This window comes from Nicotiana tomentosiformis, chromosome 1, assembly GCF_000390325.3.
Source record: "Nicotiana tomentosiformis chromosome 1, ASM39032v3, whole genome shotgun sequence".
NCBI lineage: Eukaryota > Viridiplantae > Streptophyta > Magnoliopsida > Solanales > Solanaceae > Nicotiana > Nicotiana tomentosiformis.
The window spans coordinates 33798379-33825250 of record NC_090812.1 but is presented as its reverse complement, the minus strand read 5'-3'; the positions used below and the strand labels follow the sequence as shown (position 1 = coordinate 33825250).

General features: G+C 36.1%; 2 protein-coding genes across 5 annotated transcripts; both read right to left on the bottom strand.

Annotated features, from left to right (window-relative positions):
• Positions 1-5315: 5315 nt before the first annotated feature.
• On the bottom strand, positions 5316-7476 carry LOC104096068 (cyclin-P3-1-like). Of its 4 annotated transcripts, none has more exons than XM_018770769.3 (3): positions 7318-7476; positions 5987-6405; positions 5316-5801 (listed from the first exon to the last, which is right to left on the bottom strand). In XM_018770769.3, exons 2-3 carry the CDS (start codon positions 6391-6393, stop codon positions 5528-5530), a joined length of 681 nt encoding a protein of 226 aa, XP_018626285.1. In that variant the 5' UTR covers positions 6394-6405; positions 7318-7476; the 3' UTR covers positions 5316-5527. The 4 variants fall into 4 exon arrangements, with proteins under 4 accessions (XP_018626285.1, XP_018626283.1, XP_070036915.1 ...); XM_018770767.3 differs by lacking the exon at positions 7318-7476 and adding an exon at positions 7138-7295; XM_018770768.3 differs by lacking the exon at positions 7318-7476 and adding an exon at positions 7138-7293 and having other exon boundaries at positions 5415-5801; positions 5987-6401.
• Positions 7477-20721: 13245 nt separating this feature from the next.
• LOC104096067 (probable pectinesterase/pectinesterase inhibitor 25) lies at positions 20722-26541 on the bottom strand. The gene is made up of 3 exons (XM_009602363.4): positions 25735-26541; positions 21690-22029; positions 20722-21574 (listed from the first exon to the last, which is right to left on the bottom strand). The coding sequence occupies exons 1-3, from the start codon at positions 26404-26406 to the stop codon at positions 20886-20888; spliced, it is 1701 nt and encodes a 566-aa protein (XP_009600658.1). The 5' UTR covers positions 26407-26541; the 3' UTR covers positions 20722-20885.
• Between the last annotated feature and the right edge of the window lie 331 nt (positions 26542-26872).

Sequence of the window (26872 nt, the reverse complement as noted above, 5' to 3'; positions counted from 1 at the left end):
TCATCTTCAGCGGCTTGCAACCCACTTTCAAATTTGATGGTTCTGACTTGATATTCTAACTTGTTAATGGTGGTCCGGTATTCCTTCTCTTTGGCTAACCAGACCCACTGTTCTTGTGCCCTGTAAGTGAATTGTTGGACATGGGACCTTTTGGTGGGCTGTTCTAGCTCTTGATCGACTCGGGCTCTCTTTCCATACCACTCTATGTAGTTAGACTCTACTTTACCACATGATGAATACCGCACCCGAGTCTGTGGATCCAAAAACATACATTGATGCCAAACTTGGCGAACTATTTCTTCCAGAAATTCAGCCCCTGGGCGTAGCTTAATAACCCGCGCACTCAGATCTTCATGATGAGGGACTTTTTGATACCTCCCCAACTGGTGTAAAACCCGATGTGGAGCGTACGACTGAATACTGATCGGGTCCAAGCCTACATTACTATTGAGTAGCGAGGGTAGTCGATGCAGTTTTAACCCAACTAGGTCGGGATCGAATCCACATGGAGTTAATGTTTGGAATTAGGTTTATATCTAAGCTAGATATGAGTTTTGAATCTAATTACACTTCCACAAGTTTGAGTTTGATTTCTATTTATAACTTTACTATAAAAATTGCAATAATTGAAACTAAGGACAATAATTTTGTTGTTGTTTTTCAAATGTTTAAAGAGACTAGGGTAATGACTTCTATCTAGGTGGACATCTAACGGGTAGCAAAATCTAAGGAAAGATTGATTAGTTGGGATTGTAATATAGCTATCACACCCAGGTAATCACTCTATACCTCTCGGTAGTTTGAGTGATTTTACCCAATTTGGCTTTCTCAAATCCAAATGGGTATTCATGCAAATCAAGTGATATTAGCTCAAGTTGGGTATTACTATCTCTAGGTTTTAACCCTTTAATTGGGGCTATCAATTTCTTGAGTTCACCCCAATTCCTTGTTAGCCTAGTTTTCTTAGACTTAGTCCCTCTTTCTCAAGTAGAGACTAAGTCAAAAAGGCATGAATCGATGTTTGCAACCATTAATTCTTGAGTTCTAGCAAAAACTAGGCTAAATATCACTAACCCATCCACATTCAAGCTCTAAAATCAAATACTCATTAAATACCCACACTAGAGTTGGGTCACAACCCTAGCTATGGGTTTAGCTACTCATGGAAATAACAGAAATTAAAGATAAAATCCATAATATTAATTTATGGAATGAAAATCTAATGTTAAGAAGTGAAAAGCCAGCCGTCCATAATATTAATTTATGGAATGAAAATCTAATGTTCCGAAAACAGAAAAGTCAGCCGTCTCAGGTGCTCATACCCCCCCCCTCCCCAATAACATCCCACAAAAAGTTCTATTTATACTAAGCTTAAAATATCTAACAAAAATGCCCCTACGGAGGTTGTGCGGCCATGTAATTCTGAGTGCGGCCGCACTCTTGCTTTCGGAGCCGCATAATTCTGATGCGGTTTGCGTTCTTCTCTTTTGGATCTGGGTTGAGCTGAACTTTCGCGGACCGCATAATTCTAAGTATGGCTGCGCTCCAGATTATGCGGCCGCATAAAAGTGATGCGGTCCGCACTTGCTTGAGTTTGGCTTGAAATCAACTCTCTGATTCTTCATCTTGCGGACTGCATAATTTCGATCGCGGACGCACAAGGGACTTTCGCGGCCACACAATTCTGGTGTGGTCCGCACTTCTCTCTTTTGCTCAAGTTGTCAGCTCTCTGAATCTCAGTCATCGCGGTCCGCGTAATTTCAATTGCGGCCGCACAGGGACTTTCGCGGCCGCACATTTCTGGCGCGGTCCGCGCTCATAATTTAGCCCAAAATCATAACATAAACTACACTACTCTATTAGCACAAATACAACTCTATGCTTTCCCTATTTGTTCAAATCTTCAGGACAGAAGCCACCTCTAATGGTATGATACTTCTTTCTCAAAGCCTATGTTTTATTTGCAACGGGATAGCCACTGGGCTATCCTTGCAAATTAATTTGGCTGTACCCACAGACAAACAACAACAACATATTAATTAAACATCACATTAAAGCATGAGTTTCATCTTAAAGCAAGTAAACTATGGTCCAGAATAAGCAAACTTAAACAATATTGAAAATATTATCACCATCAATCTATTATGAAGAAATAATTTCAAACTAATTTAACAGCTAAAATACTGTATGTATGAAATCAAACGCTAATAGAGCATGAATTAAACTCAGATTTCATTCTTAAACTCAAAATAAGGCAGAGCAAATGTGAATCTACATACCTAATAGTAGAAATAACTGAACAAAAGTTGAATAAAGTATGGGAGTGGAAGACGCAGCTCAACAACACAGGAACAACAGACTATTTGCACGTAAATCCAGCAAACTAGCAAATAAAGGCTAAGAAATGATGGATGAAACCCAGCAGTCCAGAATCACTAGAGAATCAACAACTTCTTAACCCGAACAACTTTAAAGAAAACTTCAAAAATTTCAGCAACTAAACAAAATCAGAGACAACTTTTAATCTTTTATTTTTTTATTTTTTTTTTCTGTGAGAAAATAGTAAAAATGAAGGGATATGCCTAGGAAATGCAGAAAAATGAGTGTATGTTCTCTCAAGGAATGTAGGGATACGTGGGGGAATGTGAGGTCTTATATAGAGAATGATGAGGGAATAATCTGAGGAATGTGCAGTCCCTTTAAAATGTATATGTGATTAGGTGGGTGGGTTCCGAACCGTCGGATCAAGGGAGATGAAGGGTGAGGATTAGAAGTGACAGAAACAACGTCGTTTGGCTAAAGAGGAACTTGGACCGATTTTGGGAGTGGACTGGGCAGATTTTTGGTGATGTTTGGGCCTCAGCATGAACTGACACATATGCATTTTAAAGACCCAAACAACCTACTTCTTTCTTACTTTGATTTTAACATCTAGCCAAGTTAATTAAAATCCTAAATCAAATCTACTTTGCAAAATTAAACCTACTTACCTATTCTCTAACAAATAATTAATTTAATTAACTAATAATGCATGTGAAGTTACTAAAGTATTTTTTGTTGTGATTTTCATGTATTAATTCTACAATTAATAAGTAATTAATTTCTAAAAATGCAATTAAACCTATAATGATATGGAATGAAGATTTGAAGATTTTTATGGTTTTTTTTATGATTTTAAGATATTAAATATGCACAAAAAATGCAACTAAATGCTAAGAAACAATTAAAAATAAATTCCTAGAAATTCTATAAAAATGAAAAACAATTAGAAAATTTATTTTTGTGGATTTTGTAAGAATATTTTTCGTAGGGCAAAAATTACGTGCTCGCACACATGAGCTCTATAATCCAGCATATTATGCTGGAACTTTCCGTATTATGCTAGGGTGTTTTCGTTCAGATTTTACCTCCGCATTAAATAATGGCTATTTTTCAATGAATTTGCAAAAGCTAACTATTTTTCGCTTACAAACTGGCTATCCCATGCTATTTGTACAAGTACATTGCCATAAGTTTGATATCAACCAAACTAGCTTTCATGAAACTGTTGGTTTTCCACTTAGGGTTGCTGTTGTTGTAAAGCGTTGTGTCTCTGCATTAACGTGTTCTTGCACCATCATAGATCACAACACCGTGACAACCTTTTGGATTACTTATGACGATATCTTTTCCGATGTTGCAGGGGACATTATATCAAAAATAATATTTTTGGTGAATATTCCTTTCTCTTTAGATTACCAGCTATAGTGGACAAGTTTAAGCTATGAAAATGTTGAGACCACTGCCATGTTGGAGAATCATCGGCCATCGGGAGAGGTTAATTTCCAATATATATAGTGGAGTTTGCTAGGAGTACGAAGAATTGCCCACCGTCGTCTTTGCGTTCTGATGAACATTGGTACATGAATTTGAAGATTATAAAGGTTACCTATCTCCCCCACATGGAATTCAGGCAGATAATCAACAATTTGAAGCGAATGCACTACACTGCCACAGTGGCAAAAACTCAAAAGACAGTTGACTTCACGAAGATGGAAAAATTAGTCTATCTTGATGTAATTTTTACTCTGCATGTGCATGTTATCTGACCTCAAATTATTAATTATAGGCTTCATAGCCCACCAAACCAATCATTTTGATTAGATTTTCAATTTGATAGTTCTTGTTATTAATTGTAATTTTTCCTGGGTTTTTGGTATTTTTTGTGCAGAGATATATATATATATATTTTTGTTGGTCTGTAGTGCATGACTGAAAAGCAATGGCACAGTTGAACTAAAAGGAGAAGAAGCTATTTTCTTTCGGGCAGGGATGGAGAGGTGGAGAGAAAGAAAAAGAAAGAATGGAAATCTCAATTAACTTTAACAGATTTTTGGGAAATAACGTTAGTTTTAGCTAGGGTGTAGGACTAAAATAAAATGTATAGTTGTTGCTCTCCGCTCTCTGTATCTTTATGCATGAGATCTATAGGAGTGCCAGTACGGCCACGAGCGTTAAGGATGATTGATGATGCTTACCCTTTCCCTGAAGAGAAAGGGTATAGTACGTACCTACAGGCTACAAGGTGGTTTGGTTTCGCTTTTTCTGGGATGAGAACAGAGGTTATCCCTTCTCTCATGCATATGCAGCGGTCTATTCCTGTTCTACTGACTCTTGGAAAATCCTTAATCAAAATCATCACAGAGAAATACTACAGGAATGTCCATAGCAGCTTACCTGAATGGGACTTATTACTGGCTGCTACAGAGGGGAGGTTACTGCGGTATTCATTCATTTGACTTTGGCAGCGAGGTGTTTGGAGAGATCAGAGGGCAAGATGTTCCCCGCAATGGTTTTCGCAGACTGATATTGCGTGATGACTCCATTAACCTCTTGACCCTAGGTGAAAGGGCAGATTATATACTTTATGGGTTATGATCCAACCTGGTGTTTGGAACAAACTTCTTACCTTTTAATGCCTAACACACATTAAGTACAGGTATTGTGGCTTCTGGGAATCTACCACTTTCGTTTTCCTAACTAAAAGTTCTCAGCTGGTTGCCTATGATGTTAAGACCCGGGAGATGAGGCATCTTGGATTTCTATCACAGGGCCAGAGGCATGCATATATGTTCAGTTTATTACTGTAAGGAGAGCTTAGTAACAATTAAACAGCAAATGGGGAGCTGGACCAACATATTTGACTCCTCCCTAAGCAGCTGAAATAATCCCTTTAATGTTTGCAGCCAAGAAATTGCTTGTACAATGTCAAATTCCTTAGAAACTTTGTTTTAAACAATAGATGTTGTTTGAGTGGTGCAATTTTGAGCACATGCTTTATAGAAGATGATCATTAATTTTTCATGGCTTTAGTTTTTGTTTTTATTGAATTGGCTAGTTTAAATATAGACATTAAACATAGAGAAAAGTTACAGTTGAGGCATATACCAGCAGTTAATTTTGAATCCCATCACAGTTCTGCAAAGACAGGTACACAAGTCAGAAGATTTTTCTCTGCAGCTTCAGGCCTGTCATTGGATCCCTACACTTAGAAAGCTCTACAAGTGTATCCTCCAACTGTAGGTGAACAACTTGATATGTCTTTATTTATCAAACCTTTTCCCCATGCAAAAATTCTGATAGGTCGATCAATCTGTAATTTCACATTGGCTTCTTTCTCTAGCTGCAAGCAGTACTTATCAAAGCTCTCAACACTTACGTGCAGTCGGAAATCAAGGGCTGCCAAGAATTTCATCTCCAGTTTGTTCAGTTCTTTTGTGGTTATTCCTCCTACTTTTGCATAATATGCATCGTTGTAGCAGCTGAAAAAAGTGTGAAAATCTCATAAGAAACTACAAAATTTTAGCTAGACAATTTCAACTATAAGGTATTGGCAAAGGTTCTATCAAACACTCATCATCTGAAATTCTATTGAAAAAGCACACAAACTTAAAAACATAGAAATGAACTTTGTGACAGTTTGCAGCAGAATGGCAAGAATACTTACTCATCATCTACAAACTTGACAGCCAAGACAATGCAAGTGATCAGAAGCCGGTGAACATTAAGCGACGTCAGTAAACAATCAGTCAGGTTGAGAAATCTCTCCAAGTATACATATGCAACCACGAAACACGAAGGGCTGCAATTGGAATACTTAAAAATGCGCTCAATGTACTGCTGAACTGTTAAAACAGGAGCTCTTGTGCCATGGAAGACAGTCACAACACCTCTCTCTTTCGATCCCTTCATTGCCTTCTCATTCTTTTGAACTGTTTTCTCAAGAACAGAAGCTAAAATTGATAGAATCTTGGGATGCCCTTTATCTCCTCTATCATATTCTTCCAACCCCATATTTGCATAAGTCCTAGAAATTGCAGATTTTGTACCAAAACCCTCTGCTCCCATGATCATTTTCAGGGCTAGCTGCAGCAAAATATACAATTTTTAACACAATATTTATATATGACTTCTTGATATAGCTGGGAATAAAGGATTGCTAAGAATTATTTTTCCTTATTGTTTGGTTTTTCTTTTTGCCACAGAATTTTGTTCCTTTTGGCATCTTGGCGTTGCTTCTACGTTGGTCAATATTTCTAGAGAATATCAACAAGGGGGGGAACATGATGATGTTTATCTACAGCACAAGCACTATCAACACAAAGCTACTGCAATAGCTTTTCCTAATTCTTTAATCAATAAATTACAATTCAAATATAAAATGATGAGTGTAATTAGGTTTAATTACATTTCCAGCAGCTCGGCAAAAAAGAAAAAGCGAATCCCCAATTAAGTCAAGATTTTATCCATCCAAGGAAAATGACTATTCATCTAATCATCTCCTAACTTTCAGAAGGTGAGTTAACATTGCAATTTTCGTTGCAGTATAAACAAATATGAAAACAAGAATTTAGAATAGTATAGATGAAGAGACCAAATGTGTATCTTGAACAAGAATTAGTTTACAAAGGGAGGAATAAAAAGAAAAGAAAATCAACCCAAGATTGCCTATGAACCATAATTCAATATTCATATCTTGAATTCAACATTCTTGTTATCATTTGGGTTAGCGAAAAATTCATGAGTTGCTTTGGCATGAGAAATCAATGCAAGAAAGCAATATCATGCAATTAATTAAGAGGATAACAGTACACCAACCAAAGTGAAGGGAAAGGCGAAAAAATGATCAGATATAGGAAAGAAGCAGCTAAATTGAATCTCAGTTCTTGATCAAGTAAAAGTGAAGGAAAGAGCAACCAAACAACGAAAAGAGATGCATTTGTTTTGAACTTTTTCTTATTAGGAGAAGACAATAAACAGAGTAAAGAATAAACTTACAGTGATTCTGCTTTTTGCTGCTGCTTCTCTCAGTAAATTTATTTGACAAGACAATCACAAATCCAGCTGTTATTCTTGAAAGTTGGCTATTACGGTTATCATTCTTTCGTTACTTTTCTCTTTTTGTTCTTCCGACATAATTAATGGTATAGTATAAATTAGTTTGAGAGTTGTATGGTACAAGAAATATTTACATGTTAGATTGAAAAGGCAATTGCAAGTAAAAGTCTATAATATGTTAAATTATACTATACAGTTTTTTTTTTACATAATATTGTATTAGTAAAAAATAAATATTATACGTGAAATTATATGAGGATGACAGGGCAAGATACGTGGATCACTAACGAGACGAAAGGGTACGGTTGCTCGAGCCTAAATTATTCAGTGAAGAGACATAGGCAGGATGAATCAAGATAGTAAAGAGGGAAGATTCATGAACCTCTAATTAATGTGGAAAAAGAATCAGAACCGTTACAGAATCTTCATGAACAATTACGGTTGCCAATTATAACATTTCATTAATGTCATTAATGCTCATAATGATTCGGTCATAAAAGGGAAGAAACGTTATATTTGTAAATTCCTATATAAGGGAAGGGAACTTCACTTGTAAGGACACGTTCTGATTATTATTGGAATATAATTATTTTCTTGTGCTTTCAATTGATTATTTTGTCATTTCTTATTCTAATTTTCTTTCTTATTTCTGAGAGAATATTGAATTTCTTGATTATCAGTAAACCGAGTACTTTTAAAAATAAGCTTTAACTGAGAATCCAATTCTTTGGCTAAACAAATTGGTTTCGTTGCCGGGAATCTGATAATCTTCTCTTACTTTCCAAATCACTCTCTCTCAATTGAATCATATCGAATGTCAATGACAACAACCAACAAGTGGAAAAAACTCCAGTTCCGTCACTTCAAGGAACCCCACGCAATTCAAGAGAAGCATCACCAGAAAGATCCACTACTCATAACAATGAACAACATGGAAATGAACAAACTGTCGAGCAGGATATTGTGAAACAGTTAATTGCTGAGTACGTGAATGATACTCTCCAGGCTTTCGTGAGGGGACTACCAGCTGTGCCACCCACATCTCCACCAAACAATACGACAACTGTGGAAATTCCACGGTCAGGGTTGGTTAATTCTGGAAGCGGAGGAACTCCCAACGAGTCATGTGATGGGAGACCGGGTATGCCTAATAATTCTGATTTACAAACTTTAATACTAACCTTGCAGAAACAGGTGAAAGAACAAAATGATCGTATTGAGCAAATACCCGACTACCATCTGTGATCAAAGGAGTTGATTTCGATAAATATTCACAACAACCATGGAAACCAAGCGCAGCTCCATTACCAATTCTCAAAAAATTCAAAATGCCTGACATCCCAAAATACGATGGAATGACCGATCCACATGACCACGTTACTGCATTCACCACGGGAGTAAAAGGCAATGATTTAACTAACTAGGAGATTGAATCTGTGCTGGTCAAAACGTTTGGGGAAACACTTACTAAACGAGCGTTAACATGGTACTCTCTTTTACCTGAAAATTCTATTGACTCTTTTGCTGAGCTTGCAGATCTATTTATAAAAGCACACTTCGGTGCACAAAAAGTTGAAAAGAGAATGGAGAATATATTCAAAGTAAAGCAAAGAGATACAGAATTGCTTCGAGAATTCGTAGACAGATTCCAACGTGAAAGAATGTTGCTACCAAGAGTACCTGATAATTGGGCAGCCATGGCATTTGCAAGTCATTTAAACGAGAAAAGTTCAGAAGCTACTAGGAGGCTTAAAGAGAGCCTATGAGAATTCCCTGCCACGACATGGAATGATGTCTATAATAGGTACAGTACCAAATTACGGATCGAAGAAGATATCGTAGCTCAGTCAAGGGTTGAAGAAACAATAGGTTCGAGACGGTCAGAATCTGAGAAGAGGTCCGGTAAGAATAGGTACGAACGTTATATGGGACCTTCGGGGTGAGAAACTCATTCCAAATTCGAAAACGTGCGGGCTGATCACAGGTTCGTAAATAGAGATTCAGGTTTGTCATCGTCGAGATTCCAAAAAGATCGAGGTGAACGCAACAGAGATGCTAATACAAACGCAAGGATTGGGGACTACAATTTTAACGTGAGTACCTCCGAGTTGGTCACTGTTTTAAGAAGCATAGGGGATAAGGTACGATGGCCTAAAGAGATGAGATCAAATCCAAATAGAAGAAACCCAGACTTTTGGTGCGAGTTCCATAATGACCACGACCATATAACATCATACTGCAGATTATTACATGGTGAGGTGGAATATTTATTGAAGCAGGGCTATCTGACGGAATTGTTCAGCGAGAAAGGCAAACAAGCTTACAGGAAAAATAGGCAAGAGCACCCAAAACCCCGTCTCCAAAGAGAACAGTAAATGTGATAAACGAGAGAGAAGAAGTTAACGGCGTAACCTATACAGTTACGAGAAAAACAACATAGTTCACAATAACTCATGGGAAGCGAACTCTCCAAACTCTGGAAGACGACAACATAACCTTTGATGAAGCAGATGCCGATGGATTAATGATTCCTCACAACGATGCACTGGTAATATCTTTACTTATACATGATACGAATGTAAAACAAGTTTTGATTGACCCAGGTAGCTCCGTGAACATCATTCTATTACGAGCGGTGAACGAAATGCTGATGGGAAATCGTGTAGTTCCAAAAGCACGTTCCTTATCTGGGTTTGATAACTCAACCGTTGTTACAAAGGGCAAGATTGAACTAAGCATATACGCAGAAAGGGTCATTAAAGAAACAAAATTTCAAGTGATAGATACGGATATGGCCTATAATGTGATTCTTGGGAGGTCGTGGATTCATGATATGGATGTTGTGCCATCCACATTACATCAGGTTATCAAATTCCCTTCAAAATGGGGAATTCAACAAATTCGAGGAGATCAACAAACTTCAAGGAGCATCAATTCGGTGATACAGCCAAGTCAACAAGATACGAATGCAACTCAAAAAGATACGAGTGCAAGTCAAAAAGATACGAATGCAAGTCAAAAAGATGTGGGTGCAAGTGAGAAAGATGCGGTAAATCAAATTTCAACAGAAATTATATCAAAACAAACAGACGTGGACTCCAGACTAGATGTAATTCAAGAGCCGGAGGAGAGCGGAAATATTAAAACAACGATTGAGGATCTTGAAGCTGTTCCACTATTCGAACAATGGCCAGATCGAAGAATTCATATCGGAGCAAGGATAAATCCAGATAGGAGAGGTAAGTTAATTGAATATTTAAAAGCTAACGCGGATTATTTCGCATGGTCCCATTCAGATATGACAGGTATACCTCCGGAGGTGATGACTCATAAATTAAATGAAGATACATCATTCATACATGTCAAACAAAAGAAGAGGAAATAAGGATCATTCAAAAATTAAGTGATCGATGAAGAGGTACAGAAACTCTTAAAGATCGATTCAATACGCGAGGTAAAATATCCTAACTGGTTAGCTAATACTGTGGTAGTTCCGAAAAAGAACAATAAATGGAGAGTTTGTGTGGATTACACTGACTTAAATAAAGCATGCCCGAAGGATTCATTAACTTTACCGCATATATATCAATTGATTGATGCTACTGCAGGCCACAAATTATTAAGCTTTCTAGATGCGTATTTTGGTTACAATCAAATAAAAATAGACCCCTCAGACGAAGAAAAAACTTTATTTATTACAAACAAGGGGACTTATTGTTACAAAGTCATACCTTTTGGCTTGAAAAAGGCTGGAGCCACGTATCAGAGGTTGGTGACCAAGATGTTCCAAGAACACCTGGGGAAGACGATTGAAGTGTACATTGATGATATGTTGGTCAAATCTACACAATCGGAAGATCATTTTCAACATCTTCCAACTACGTTCGAGATCCTCCGCAGATATAATATAAAACTGAACCCATAAAAGTGCGCTTTTGGCATAGCTTCAGGTAAGTTTCTAGGCTTTCTCGTATCTAATAGAGGAATTGAAGTAAATCCTGCACACAGATTAAAGCGATTGAAGAAATACCTGATATACTCACAAGCAAAAAAGAGGTACAAAGATTGACATGTAGGATTACAGCTCTGGGAAGATTCATTTCAAGATCTTCAAATAAAAGCTTTAAATTCTTTTCAGTATTGAAGAAGCAAAATCAGTTTGAATCGGCTGAGGAATGCCGACAAGCCCTCAAAAATTTGAAGGCATACTTAACATATCCTCCCCTACTGTCTAAACCAATGGATGGAGAAAGACTATTTTACATCTTGTAGTTGCAGAAGTAGCTGTAAGTGCAGTTTTAGTAAGGGAGGACAAAGGTAAACAATCTCCTATTTATTATGTTAGTAAATCTTTATTAGATGCTAAAACTAGATATCCTCATCTAGAGAAACTAGCTTTAGCATTAGTCATGGCAGCTAGGAAATTGAGACCATATTTTTAATGCCATCCTATCTCCATAGTAACTGCATATCGATTAAGAAATATTTTGCATAAACAAGAATTGTCAGGTAGGCTAGCCAAGTGGGCAATAGAACTAAGTGAATATGACATTATTTATCAACCTAGAACTGCAATAAAATCTTAAGTTTTAGCAGATTTTGTCGCAGATTTTAATACAAAAATAATTCCTGAAGTAGAAAAGGAATTACAAATTTTTACTGGAGCTAATACAGGTACGTGGACTTTATTTATTGATGGCTCTTCAAATGTCAAAGGATCCGGTTTAGGTATTATTTCAATCCCACCCTCAAGTGAAAGTATAAGACAAGCAATTAAATGTTACACTATTACTAACAATGAAGCAGAGTATGAAGCTGTAATTGCAAGTTTGGAACTAGCACGAGAACTCTCCATAGAGCAAATTATAATTAAAAGTGACTCTCAACTGGAAGTCAATCAGATACAGGGGATTTACACTGCTAGAGAGGCACGAATGCAATAATACTTAGAAAAGGCACGAGAACTGGTCATGCAAACCAATCATGGAAGGTCGTGCAAATACCCAGGGAAGAAAACACAGAAGCAGACGCGTTGGCTAACCTTGCTTCAGTTGTATAAGTAACAAGTGAAGAAAATGCTATTGTAATACATTTATTTCATTCAGCACTTGACCAGGATAAACATGAGGTAAGCTTTAATAATTTAATCTGGGATTGGAGAAACGAGATTGTTAATTTTTTGCAGTACGGGATCGTACCTGAAGGCAAAAAAGAATCTCAAGTGCTTCGACGAAAAACTGCTCGTTACTGCCTAATTCAAGATAATTTATATCGAAAAATGTTTGATGGTCCTTTAGCAAGGTGTCTTGGACCCAATCAAAAGGAGCACATGATGAAGGAAGTACATGAAGGACATTACGAAAATCACGCAGGTGGAAAATATTTAGTTAAAACACTAATCAGGGCAGGATACTACTGGCCTAAAATGAAAGAAGATGCGGAAAATTTTGTAGCCAAATGTGATTAGTGTTAACGATATGCCAACAATATGCATCGACCTGCAGAGTTATTACATACAGTTATTTCCCCATGGCCATTTATGAAATGGGGAATGGATATAGTAGGGCCTTTACCACAAGCTAAAGGAAAGGTACGGTTCTTATTAGTATTAACAGATTACTTTTCAAAATGGGTAGAGGCAGGAGCTTTCAAACAGGTACGAGAGAAGGAGGTGAAAGACTTCATTTGGTGAAACATTATATGCCGGTTTGGAGTCCCAAAAGAAATCGTATGTGATAATGGCCCACAATTTATAGGCTCGAAAATCACAAAATTCTTTAAAAGTTGGCAAATCAAACGAATAACCTCTTCACCTTACCATCCCGTGGAAAATGGACAAGCTGAGTCAACGAATAAGATTATCATCAATAATTTGAAGAAGAGACTAGAAAAATCAAAAGGAAATTGGCTTGAAGAATTACCAGGAGTGTTATGGGCTTATAGAACCACAACAAAAACAACCACGGGAGAAACTCCATTTTCGCTTGTGTACGGTTCAGAAGATTTAATCCCGGTTGAAATAGGAGAACCAAGCGCGAGATTCACATTGGCAACGGAAGAGTCGAACGATGAGGAATTAAGAACAAACTTGGACTTACTCGAACAAAGAAGAGAAACAGCTTTAATACAGATGGCAGCATAAAAGTAAATCATAGAACGATACTACAAAAGAAAGGCTCACCTCAAGCACTTGAAAATAGGGGACTTCGTTCTTAAAAAGGTTTTCCAATCAACGAAAATAACCGAAGCAGGAAAGTTAAATCCAAATTAGGAAGGACCCTATAAAGTTTGAGGTATCGCTGGAAAAGGTACCTACGAGTTAGAAACCATGGATGGCAAGGTTTTTCCCTCGAGTTGAAATATTGTTCATTTACAGAAATATTATTTCTGAGCAAAAGAAATACCCATGGTCAGGTATCGTTCAATTACGATTTTTGTTTTGTACAGTTAAAATTATACTAACAATTTTAGATGATAGGCAAAAAGCTAGCCCACACCAAATGATGATATTAGACCTGAAGGACACACGGAAGCAACGTTATTCCTGGTCTAGGGTTGCAATCTTTCTGATGGAAATATAAAGGGTTAAACAATCATCATCTAAATTATATATACCTCCGAGTCCCGTATGTTTTTCCTTTTCCGGAAATGGACCATATAGAAGGAATAATCAAGTGCTCGAGATTTCATACTTCAAAGCTCAAACACTTGGGGGGATATATATATATATATATATATATATATATATATATATATATATATATATATATATATATATATAAGGAAGGCAAAGAAGACTAGAAAAGTCAGAATTCAAGTCAAGCCTATGGTCTACCCAACAAATCGAAAGTTAAGAGCAAAGTCAAGAGCCAAAAACGCAAGCCTGATTCAAAAACCTATGAAGAATACACTCGTGGATGTAAATTTCAAAATCTTACGAATGTTTAGGTTAAAGGCAATATTTAGTCATGGGTTGCAAGATATACCCCTGAATTTTGTAAAATCTATTGTAAAGAAAATAGTTACGAAAGAGTTATAGATGATACTTGAATACATGTAAAGTGTTATACAATTTGAAAGTTCGAATGATACAAAACTTCCTCAAAGTTATTCAAAGAAACGTGCGTGTTCCTATTTCTTCTTTCGTATGCTTACACCATTATGAAGTTGAGACGTCTTCTTCATTAAGTATCGTTTATAAAAAGGCCATATTTTATAATTCGTGCCTGTTCAAAAAGTCACGGAGTATTGAAGCATTTTTAAATGCATAATAAAAGAGTAGAACAGAAACTCAAAATGAAATATTATATAAACCCGGTTAAAATTAAGTGTAAACTTAGTTCCAACCAAAGTATTTGGTATTGAACCCCAAAACGGATCAAGGGTAAAACTTACCAACCATTCCACAAATAAAAAAAACAAACACAATAAACTTTCCAAACACAAGTTCACTATGGGGAAGATTCTAAAGTAGTACTATCAGCAGCGGGAGAAGTAAAGATGGCATCATCAGTAGCAGCCGAAGGTTCGACTTGAGCAGAAGAGATTTGAACTATAACTTCACCAGGAGTAAGTTCATCACCCTCGGGAATGCTGACCTCAGGTGAATGAAAAGTTTTGACTCTGCTGAGTTTTTTCAATGGTTTCCTTAGTTTTTGCAATCTCAGCAGTCAAGTCAAAACCTTCCTGGTTAGCCTCCATCAAAGTCTCGAGGCACATGTTCAAGAAAGCCCAACTTACATCAAGAGTTGTTTTATCCTCAAGGGCCTCGTAATTCCTCTCCCATTGCTCAATTTCGGCCTCAAACTCTTCTTTTTCAGTCAAAGCAGCATCATAAGAAGTTTGTAAAGGGGCGAGTGATCTCTCTAAGAATTGGACCTTGTTAGAAGATGCACGGAGGTCTTCTTGAGCCTGAGTGAGCGTTTGAACAAGCTCCCCGGCATAGACTTCCTTCTGATTAAGCAGTTCTTTCAGACCCCAAATTTCCTCAGTAGCTTTAGAAAGCTGCTCGACAAATGAAGACTCAAGGAGATCTTTATCCTTGCCCACTTGACTGGAAGAGGCTTTTTCAATCGCCAATTCTGCTGCCATCACTTTCACTTGCTGTTCCAAAGCACACTTTTCCTCATCTAAAACTTCTCTTTCTAACTGAAGGCCTTCAAATTGTTCTTTCCAGTTGTCCGCTTCCGTATGATAGTCCTTGACTAACTGCTCAGTATGGACAATTCTTTTCATCAGCTCTGTGCCTATCAGGTTGATCTACAAAAAAAAAAAGGGAAAAAGTGATTATCAAACAAAGATAAAGAAATCACAAGGAAAGTTAAAAAAAAAAAAAAAGACGCTAAGGCTTATACTTTCAAAGATGAATGGACAATGTCATTCATCCATGTCAAAGAGTTGTGGTTTTCCAATTTAGACTTCTCAACTGGGACAATCAGTGGTTTCAGCCATACATCAGCTTGGCCAGACTTTTTCAAAAGATTACCATCCTCGAGGACTTCAATGGTAACTTTTTTCATCATCCTACTGCTATTGGAAGAATCAACTTCAACATGAGAAGTGGTAGCGATAAGGACAGATGAAGAAGTAAAAATAGTCACAGGAAGAGTAGTGGTAGCAACAACAGGCGCGGTAAACTGAGAACCAATAGGAGCAGATACTTGAAAGGACGCAAGGGGTGCTTCATCAGAAACTAAGCCAAAGTCTTCACTATCAAACTCACGGGAAAACAACTGTTCTGTAGAGTCATGAGGTGCAACAATCATCTCTTCATCAGAACTCACCAAAGTGGCACTTTCAGGCTCATTCACGGGAACTGAATTTGGAGAAGGAGTGGCTTCATCATTCGAAATAACACGTCTTCTAGCCCGAGGCTTACGCACTAAAGAGCCCTCCTCTCGTTCCTCTTCACCCTCAGAACCATGAGCTCTCTCTGCTTTTCTCTTTGATGAAGAACTCAAAATCATCTCTTGAGCCATGGACAAAGAAAGTCTTGATGAAGCAATAGATGCGACACTAACACCCCGAATGGGAAATCCTAGCAGAAGAAGAAGTTAGTAAATCCCCAAATAAATATGAAAGAAAGGTAAAAAGTTAAAGGGAAGCATACCATGAGTTTTAACTTTCCAACCAAACCTATGAGAAAGGTATTTCCAAGACCTTTTTTCCATAGGAGCAACCGACAACAATTTTTCTACCCAAGCACGAAAGTCTGGTATTTCTTCAACAAATTTCATGGTTGCTAAAAAGAAAACAAAACAGCCACGGGATCGTAAGTTTCTTCTTCCTTCATAGAAGAGAAGAAAGGTATCTAAAACAAAACTTACGTGCAAAGTTCTATTTTTTTGGAAAAGGCATGTTCTCTTCACCCACTAAATCACTTGTGGGAGCAACAACAAAACGGGCATACCAGCCACGATCTTTATCATCTTCAGGGCTAACCAAAACCCTTTTACTCCTAGCCACGAGAGTAAACACCCCTGAACGAAACAACTTAGGGGAATAAAGATGAAGCAAGTGTTGAAATGTGAAGGGTAAAGAGGCCGAATTAGCCAGGTATCTTAAACATGCAACAGCTCTCCATACAATAGGACCAATCTGTCCTAAGCAAACGTTAAAGAAACGGCAAAATTCTATGATGACTGGGTCAATATGTGGTCTAATACCGAACATAAAAGGATATGTGTAAACGAAAGAGTAACCAGCTTGGAACGAAGTAATCCTTTGGTTTGGACTAGGAACTAAAATTGGAAAGTCAAATTTCCAATGGCATTCTCTTCGCACAAGAGAAATCAAACCCTCAGTAATCTGGGAAGGATAAACATCGGCACGATCATGGGAAGTCATAGAAGTAACTTGATTTCTAATTGATTCATGATCAGTGGAGAAAGAAAATTCTGCAGGAATAATTTCATCAACAGTTGGTTCTCGAATAGGTTCACTCGAATCCTTATTTCTGGCAGAAGATCTATGAGTTGAAGAAGCCCTAGTTCTAGAAGAAGAAGGGGTAGCAACGTTGGGTTGAGAAATAGAACCACGAACAGATAAAGATCCTAAGCTGCGTAACCTACTGCCTCTTCTACTCCTAACAAGAGTAGTTGAAGGGGGAAGTTCATCTACAATTACTACTTTGTGAGGATCAGGGTTCGATGAAGACATGGATGTACTGTAAAATAATACGTGTTGATGTATAAGAACGATTATGGAAGAAGAATACTGTAGATTGAAGGTTTTCGTGAAAGCAAAGGCACAAGAGGTATTTATAAGAAGAAGCAACCGTCGTGTAAAGGGAGTCATGATGGAAACATCATAATGAAACAGTCACTTCGTGACTGACGCAGTCGCAGGAAAGCCCTAAAAACCACTGAAGAGTCGCAGACCCAATCGATAAACGCCACGTGGCACATACATTAAATGGAAGTGACATACGACGCGTTGGTTCTGAAAAAGACACAATGATACATGGAAAACGACGGCAAAAAAATTCCGCCATAAATGTGTACCACTTCCCAAATATTCAATTGCTGAATATTTGGCAAGTGGGGGGACTATCTGTATTAGTAAAAAATAAATATTACATGTGAAATTATACGAAGATGACAGGGCAAGATACGTGGATCACTAAGAAGATGTCAACTGGAATGTCGCATTAAAAGATTCACGATTTACAATAGGTACGAGCAAATCACTCACGAGACGAAAAGATACGGTTGCTCGAGCCTAAATTATTCAGTGAAGAGACATAGGCAGGATGAATCAAGACAGTAAAGAGGGAAGATTCATGAACCTCTAATTAATGTGGAAGAAGAATCGGAACCGTTACAGAATCTTCATGAACAGTTACGGTTGACAATTATAACGTTTCATTAATGTCATTAATGCTCATAATGATTCGGTCATAAAAGGGAAGAAACGTTATATTTGTAAATTCTTATATAAGGGAAGGAAATTTCACTTGTAAGGACACGTTCTGATTATTATTGGAATATAATTATTTTCTTGTGCTTTCAATTGATTATTTTGTCATTTCTTATTCTAATTTCCTTTCTTATTTCTGAGAGAATATTGAATTTCTTGATTATCAGTAACCCGTACTTCTAAAAATAAGCTTTAACCGAGAATCCAATTCTTTGGTTAAACAAATATGTTAACTTAAATCCAGTGTTCAAAGATGGTAGGATGGTGTAAAAGTTAGCATAATATTAAGGCAATACCGTCAAAATCAAAAAGCAATTACTACACCACTTTGGCAATCCGATTAAAATATCCTTGCATAGAGACAAGGGGTAAGAAAATTTTATGCCTATATAACTGAATAAAAAGAAAATATCAACATATGTACGAACACGAATAACTTTTCAGTTACGCTAATTAGTAATTACAATATCTTTTTGTTTTTATTCCACGTAGTTAATGCTAATTACAACAATTCTTCACTATTAGGTAATTTTAAGGCCTATTACAGGTAAGTTATCGATTATGTTTACTTCTTAAATATTTTTTATTAATAAAGAAAATAGCAATAGAAATCACTAATTTACCAATGTTAGTTTAACATCCAATAATTGTAGCTAATTATTTTTGGGTTGATGCTAATTAAGTCTAGAGTAGCTTATAAATTTTTTGGAGAGGTTGTATTCTTTATCCTATAAACATGGCAAAAAAATACAATTGTCTTTTTCTAATTTATAGGAGTTAATTAGTAATCACCATCAGTCCTCTCTACTTTGGAATAAAGCTAAAGAAACTTTTGAGTGATTACTTCGAACTTGGCAAGCGGCAATATTTGGTGTAGCCACTTGTGCAATCATCAAAGATCAGAATTTTGTAATAACAGATACAATTGAAAATGCGTTCCCAAATAGTGTTTACCAGTTTTTATTATCATGAATTTGATAATTCAAGAGTAAGCTCAGTTTGTTAAAAAATGACAACCTCTTCAAAAATCTTATAAGCTACACTAATCATCAACGCCAGAACAATTTGCTAGTTGACCTATTACATCCATTTGTATTGCATTAAAGATATTGTGGTTCTTAAATTTATGCTTTTGAAAGTATTTTAACATCAATTGAGCATCTCCTTTCTAAAGAGTTTTTTTTCTTCTATCTTTTGGTACTCAAAACTAATTTTGAATATCTCGTTCTGTTAAATCGAGGTTCTCTATACTATTAGCCTAATAAATCATCAGTGATGTAATTTTACTTGGACGAATACCGGAATATCAAGTAGATCGATAAGAATTTTTTGCGCTTTAGTGTTTGGTCTTTTTTATAATAATTAATTAATGATGAAAGGAATATAGAGACAATAATTTACGACAATTGTATCTATGTCAATGAATGGCAAAAAGCAAGTCGACTATATCAAAGAATATACCAGGATAGTACAAATTAGAGATAATATTCTTTTTTTTTTTTGGTCCAAGAGATAATATTCTAACTTATCTCAAGAGTATTTCGAGAGAAAGTTATACTTGAGTATATCTTAATGTTTTATTCTATAATATTTCTCGCAATTCTTTGATATTTCTGATACAAGATACAAAATAAATATAGTGGAAATGGACCTCGAAAATCCACTAACAAAAACTTCCCATGCGTTAAGTTTCAAACTACGCATTATATTCCAGCACCGTCCAAATCTTTAATATTTCTGATACAAGATACTTCCTATCGTTCTATGCATTATTTCCTTTTCTTTAACTTTATTTGCTTTCTTTTCATTTGTCTTATATGTTCCCTCTTTTTGATTCAAAAAAGTCCTTTAAGGCTACAGCTTGACAGGTAAAAAGGTAATCCATGCCATGATTGGAGAATTTTAGGGGTTTGTTTGAAAATTTTCAAAACAGAATTTGCGAAATAGGATTTTAAGTCTCTTTTTGCAAACTCATTTTGTTTGAGCTATTTTTGTGTGATTCAAAAAGAGAAAAGAAAAGAATTACTAATTTTTTCTAACGAAAACAGCTCAAACAAAAAGAGTGGAGAAAAAACTAAAACAAACTTTGTCGCACGTATTAGTTACATGGAATGAAGTGTCTATGTGGTGATCTCGTTCAAAGAAAAATTAGAAAGATGAATAAATTTTGATTGCAGAAAAATTAATTATTTGATGCCTACGTATATAAGCGAAAAAGAATAGTTGATATTAGAAGATCTGGATGTTGTTCTATACATCACTTCACCCTCTGATTCATTACTTGAAGTTCCTTGGTTGAATTCTGTTAATTGTCTGAGATCATTGAATACATGAGCAATTTCTTTGAGCAAATACAAATACAATTACATTTCTTTGCTTCTGTGTTGACAAATGTAAAATTACATGATGTAAAAACACATGAAAGAGTTGAAAAAGTTATATATATATTCCTTTTACCACACTAACAAGAGCATTAGTAATCAATGAAACTCTGTGTAATTTCATCTAAGCATGAAGTTAAAGAATAGAATTGAGGAAAAGAATGGGAACAAAAGTACGTAAAAGCTATCTGATTTATACAGGAATTCCAACTACAGGCCTTGAGAGAAAGGAACATTTGTAGAAGGCAACCAAGTATCTCCCATTGTAAAATTATAGACAGTAAAGTTCATTGCTTGTGAAGCATTCATTAAGTAATAACCAGGCCATTCTACTCTTTTTGTTGTATTAGCCCCTGGTCCATAATTCTCAAACTCCCCATAGTAAAGGGTGTCGAGTCCATTCGTTCCATTCCACTCTAACCATCCAACAGGCGCGATCACATCTCCTATATAAGACTGCATGATAACAGTCCTAGAGTAATTGTGCCATGGCCGGCCAAGAAAACTTAACGTGAGATTCATGTCCTGAGCCAAATCAGGTGCAGCTTGAATGGTGCAGTTCTGGATAGAAATGCCAGTGTTCTGATTGGGATCACTTCGGCCTTGTGCTGTGAAAATATTCTTCTGGTCTGGCAGTGGTTTCCTAGCAAATAGATTGCAGTTTTGGAAAACTGCAGCTGCATTGCCAAAGATGAAGTCCACTGTACCATAGATATTGCATTCTCTGTAGAATTGTCTTAAAGAGTGCGTGTACAAAGTATCTTGATAGCCCTCAAAACGACATCTATAGAATGTGGAAAGGTCCGCATTGTTCCTTAGAGCTACAGCTTGGTGCTTCCAAGGACCAGCTAGGTTCTTGAATGTTATGTTTATGGCTACAAACCGTTCCCCTGAAACGGCTGCACACAGAAAAAAGATTTCATACCTACAGCTTACCCTTTGCAAAAATGTAGTAGTAATACTTAAACATGACATTTTGGGAAGAATTTGGCAATTTGTAAAAGGCTTACTTACCAAAGGTTGCTGAATTATAGGTTGTCCAGCCGTCTATGACACTTCGATTTCCAGCAATCACAGTGAGATCAACTCCTTCTCCAATCAACATAATATTTTTCTTGTTCTTGGGCACGACAACATACTCCTCGTAGTATCCTTGCTTTGCGTAGATGAGAAAATAGCCATCTTCAATCATTGAGTTATTAGGCGCAAATGCAATGGCTTCTCCTATTGATGTAAAGTTGCAGCCACCATAAGGGCTAACTGTTACGGTTTGATTAATGTGAACACCATTTTCTACCAACTTGTCAAGAATCCTTCCACCCCTTTGATGAGACCTCTCCGATGCTTGTTTAACCTGCTTGTAAGGGTGTAAATTTTCTTTGGAATTTTTCTTTAAACAGATTCGTGCTAAATATGAAAAGTCAAAAAGGTAGATGAAAGATATGTACATATGTGATCTGCCACAATTTATAGTACCATTAATATAAACTCAATCTCTTTGAGTAGCTATTTTGATCTCTTATGACTACCTTGGTAATTGATTGAAGTTTAAACCCCAAAACATCATAACTTTGTATTACTAGCATTAATAGTGATAGGCTGATTTAACCTATTTACTACACCTTTCTTACTTTTAGCCATTATCATTTTCTTTAATTTTTCTTACAGCAATAAATATTTGACATGCAAGATAATTCTTTTTTCAAAAAATTATGCACATAGAAGAGATTTGTTTAGTCATAAGAATAAAGCTCAAGAAGAATTTATGACCTCCTACCTTTTCTTTAACCCTTCAAATAAACGAGCCAAAGTTTGAAGGAAGTCAAGGAGCTTAGATCTCAAAGGACATGTGCCATGTGGCAATACTATTGCTAGTAAATGAGACAATAGTTATAGCAAAGTATTCCCCGTTTTTTGTTTGAAAGCACCATAACTTTCAAGATGCCGAAAATCTTTATGCTCATGAGTTTCTTTTATAGTTAGGAGTTTGTTTTCAAAACATATACTGACTCCGTTTTAATTTATGTGAAACTCTTTCCTTTTTAGCCTGTGCCAAAAAGAATGACATTTTTTCTTACTTAAAAACAATTTACCTTTATGCAATGATTTATACCCACACAAAATATATGTACCTTATTTTACCCCACAAGTTTAAAAGTCTTATCTCTTTTCCTAAATTTCGTGTCTAGTCAAATGGGTTCACATAAATTGAAATGGAGGGAGTATATGTTAGACTACATTTTCTTAAGACGTTTTAAACTTCCGTAGGGAGAAATTCAAAAATAGCCAGATTTACAAGTGATCATTGAAAAATAGCTACAGTTTCCAAAGTAATCGAAATTTAGCCACTTTTCCTGTAAAAATTAATCTGAACGAAAATGCTGTTCAAAATCCGGAAAATATTCCAGCATTATATACTCGAATTCCAGTATAATATACTGGAACTCCAGTATATTATACTGAAGTTCAAGTATATTATGCTAGAACTCCAGTATATTAAACTGGAGTTCCCGCACCTGTGTATGAACTTCCAACATATTAAACTTTACTAGTATATTATGCTGGAACTCCAGTATATTATGCTGGAAGTTCGCATATAAAAAATTCGAACTCCAGTATATTATGTTGGAATATTTTCCGGATTTTGAACAGCGCTTTCGCTCAGATTTATCTTTACATGAAAAGTGGCTAAATTTCGATTACTTTTGAAACTGTAACTATTTTTCAATTACCACTTGTAAATCTAACTATTTTTGAATTTTATCCGGTGTCTAAAAAAAGCCCAAGACATACACATTCAACGTAAAAATAGCATGGGCTAGCCAGTTTTCAGATTGTTAATTGAAAAATAGCCAGCGTTTGCAAAGTCATTCAAAAATAGCCATTATTTTGCTGCAACACGGAAAGTTCCAGCATAATATACTGGAGATTGGAGCACCAGTGTATGAACTTCCAACATATTATGCTGGACCAGTATATTATGCTGGAAGTTAACATGTAAAAAATTCGAACTCTAGTATATTATGCTGGAATATTTTCCGGATTTTGAATAATATTTTTATTCAGATTTATCTTTACATAAAAAGTGGCTAAATTTTGATTACTTTTAAAACTGTGACTATTTTTCAATTACTACTTATAAATCTAACTATTTTTGAATTTCATCTTCTAATCGGATAGTCAACCGATTTGAATATCCCATTATTTTACTTCCGCCTTTCTTTCTTTTACCCTTCATTTTTTGACAAATAAGGATGACACTTGATAAAAAGAAAATGAGTTATATTAACTTTAGATCTTAAAGGATTCACGTACAGATAACATAATAATTTGTCATAATTATTTTCGGAAGATGGTTATGTCAGAGTTGCTTGCCTTTACCAATTGTTTTTCTCCACGTGCACATTACACGAAACCAACAATTTTGGCTAGTGGTGGATGTAAGTACCAAACTCTGAAAAAGAAAGAAAGATGTAGGGACTAAACTGCGACAGATTTGTTGGGGATGCAATCCAATATGGAGCTAACGTAGGGACGATATTCACTTTGAAGCCATAAGAATAGGGGGAAAAGTGGAATTTGCAGTCACACAGACTATTCTTTTTTCTTTTTTTTTTTTGGTGAGGATTTTCCATGAACTATAAAGTCAAGAATTGGGTGCAATTTTTTACGTTTGTCAGGTTTCTTTCCTTTTATTTTTTTATGGTATTCTTTTCTTCTTTAGTTTCCAGTCTCCCTAGAAAAATGCAGCCAGTAACACAGCCATTTTACAATTCTGAAATAAATATGGTACTTGTAGTTTCCATTTTTAATATCAAGTGGACTGTGGCTATCTCAGGCCATTCAATAGGAAACGAGAAAGAGACAAAACTATCAGTTCATCCTTAGAGCTAGTTGTGAGTAGAAGACAACAGAGAGTCAGTTACACATTGCAGTATAGATATTCTCCAAAACAAGATCTACCAACTACTTCTTTTTCTATATAGAAAAGAGAGAAATAGCATCAAAATACGTTGTTAGTCTGTTGATCTTTCCGTAAGTTCACTTATGTCTCTCACGATTGCGCTAAGTGCCACCAACTTTACTAGTCAATAGAAAAAAGAGAGTAAGTTATCGTGTTTTGTGCTCATTATATAAATGTTATTTAAGTAATGTGATCTTTCTCACGAAAGATTGATAGGTAAAACACAAGATATATTTGTATTAATCGTTTTTTTAAATTCATATTGTAACGAATCTCATGCGATCAAATTACAATTCATAAACACATTTGGGACTACACTAGGTATGTTTACCTATTGTAATTTGATTGCATGAGATTATTTCTTCGTTATCTCAAACAAGATCTACCAAGAAAGACATCATTCCTATTCCTAAATCGCACATGTGAAATTTCACTGAATTTAATTTGTTGTTATTGTTTTACCTTTGTTATTAATTACTCATTCTTAGATCGTTTTTTAATATTTTTTGAAATGATTTTATTATTATAGATAAATTGTATTTTTTCTAAAAAGCATTACAAAGTAAAAAATGGACAACTAAAAAGACAGGGGAGGTAGTATTGAACAGAGTACTAATATTCTTTAATGTCTTTATCTATCCTTTCTCCTATGCCCAAGGCTACTTTGGTAAGCAGCTTTTGTTTATGAGTACTATCTTAAAATCTGAAGTACACGCATGCCTCTTTCTATTACTAGAGCGCATTAAATTCTAACAGCAGTTGCAGTAAAGATCTATCAATGGTTGACTCAATAATAGCGGGCGGTGGAATAATCAATGCAAAGGCAGAAAAGTTGCAGCAAATAAATGACCCAAAATTGTTGTCTGTGCTATATAGCACGGCAGAAATGACTCATTTAACTTGTATAATGTATACACAGTGTTCAAAAATTAAAATTCACACTACTTGTAGTATAATTTAACCTACTAAATTACCAGTTTTATAATTTCTAGGATAATAGTCTCTCATATTATGACACTACCTTTTTATGCTAGTAAAAGTTCTTTTAAACTGCGAACATATATACTTATAAATTAAAACTAAGAATGGGATTACCTTGGAAGCCATCAATCTTGAATCTCGTGCCCAGTACTCTTCCTCCATCAATCCTCTGTGCTCAGCCAACAATCCGCCAGTTTTTCTGGGTTTCCTTACGCGTCCCAATGCATGCGCCACCAACCCAAGAGACACGCTGTAGATTTCCGCCGCGTTGCTCAGCGGCGCCAACAATTCCGCCACCATGCTACTGCCTGCTTCTTTCAGTCCCTCATAACACGTCTGCTGATTCGTCACCACAGCACTCAGCAATGTCTGCATTTTTCCAACTAAAGCATCGGAAGTAGTGGCACCGTCAGCTGCTTTCAGCTCGGCAGAGATGGACTCTAAGTAATCAACTGTGAGCTCAGAGAGCTGGTGACAGTCATTTAAAGCACTAATCTCTTTGCTGTTCACAAATAGTGCTCTCCCTTTCTGGGTTGTAAGAAAATGTGCGATTAAGCTGGATAATTTGCCGGCATTTTTCTGGCATTGCTTCACAGAGAACTTGCTGTAGTCATTTGGGTTAGAAGGAGAGTGCTGAAATGCAGAGAGAAGGGATCGGCAGAGTTTTGGGTAAAGTGAGGATTTGCATGCGACAGAAGGTGATTGTGAAGGAGGAGTAATTTGGCTGAAAATTGGAAGAATTAAAGAAAAAAGGATGAAGAAGAAGAGTAGCAGCTGCTTTGACATTTTGGTTTGCTATCTCGTGGAACAAGGAAGGGGGGCATGTGTTTTGGGACAGTGTGATAATAGAAATGGAATTTATAGCAAAAACAATAATGTTGGTCCATCAACCAGCTAGTGAAAAATGAGATAGGAGTAAATGCCTGTACAATAGAAAATGCCTAACAATGAAAGTGATTAACCAGCCGGCGGTAGGAGCAGCGGGTAGTAATTAGTAACCAAAGGTTGTTGCTTGTTGGATTTACAGGCATTTGCACAAAAATATACAGGACAACAACAATAACAACATACCTTGTATATGTAAAGTATTTATTCCTATCTTATTGAGTCGCAAGACCCTCAACAACAAAAATATACTGAAGAAATTTTAAAATTCTTTTGAATGTAAGTCATACACATGCAAGTACCAAAAAAATATTATTTTAATTGTGTGATCTGAATGACTTCTATAAATAATAGGTCCCAATATAAA

Bases quoted from the DNA above. Each gene is read 5' to 3' on its own strand.
- LOC104096068 (XM_018770769.3), bottom strand. From the start codon at position 6,393: ATGATCATGGGAGCAGAGGGTTTTGGTACAAAATCTGCAATTTCTAGG. The intron at 5,802-5,986 runs GTAAGTATTCTT...CACTTTTTTCAG, and splicing joins GTCAAGTTTGTAGATGATGA to CTGCTACAACGATGCATATT.
- LOC104096067 (XM_009602363.4), bottom strand. From the start codon at position 26,406: ATGTCAAAGCAGCTGCTACTCTTCTTCTTCATCCTTTTTTCTTTAATT. The intron at 22,030-25,734 runs GTAATCCCATTC...CCTTACAAGCAG, and splicing joins CAAGATTGATGGCTTCCAAG to GTTAAACAAGCATCGGAGAG. The intron at 21,575-21,689 runs GTAAGTAAGCCT...TTCTGTGTGCAG, and splicing joins CTATAATTCAGCAACCTTTG to CCGTTTCAGGGGAACGGTTT.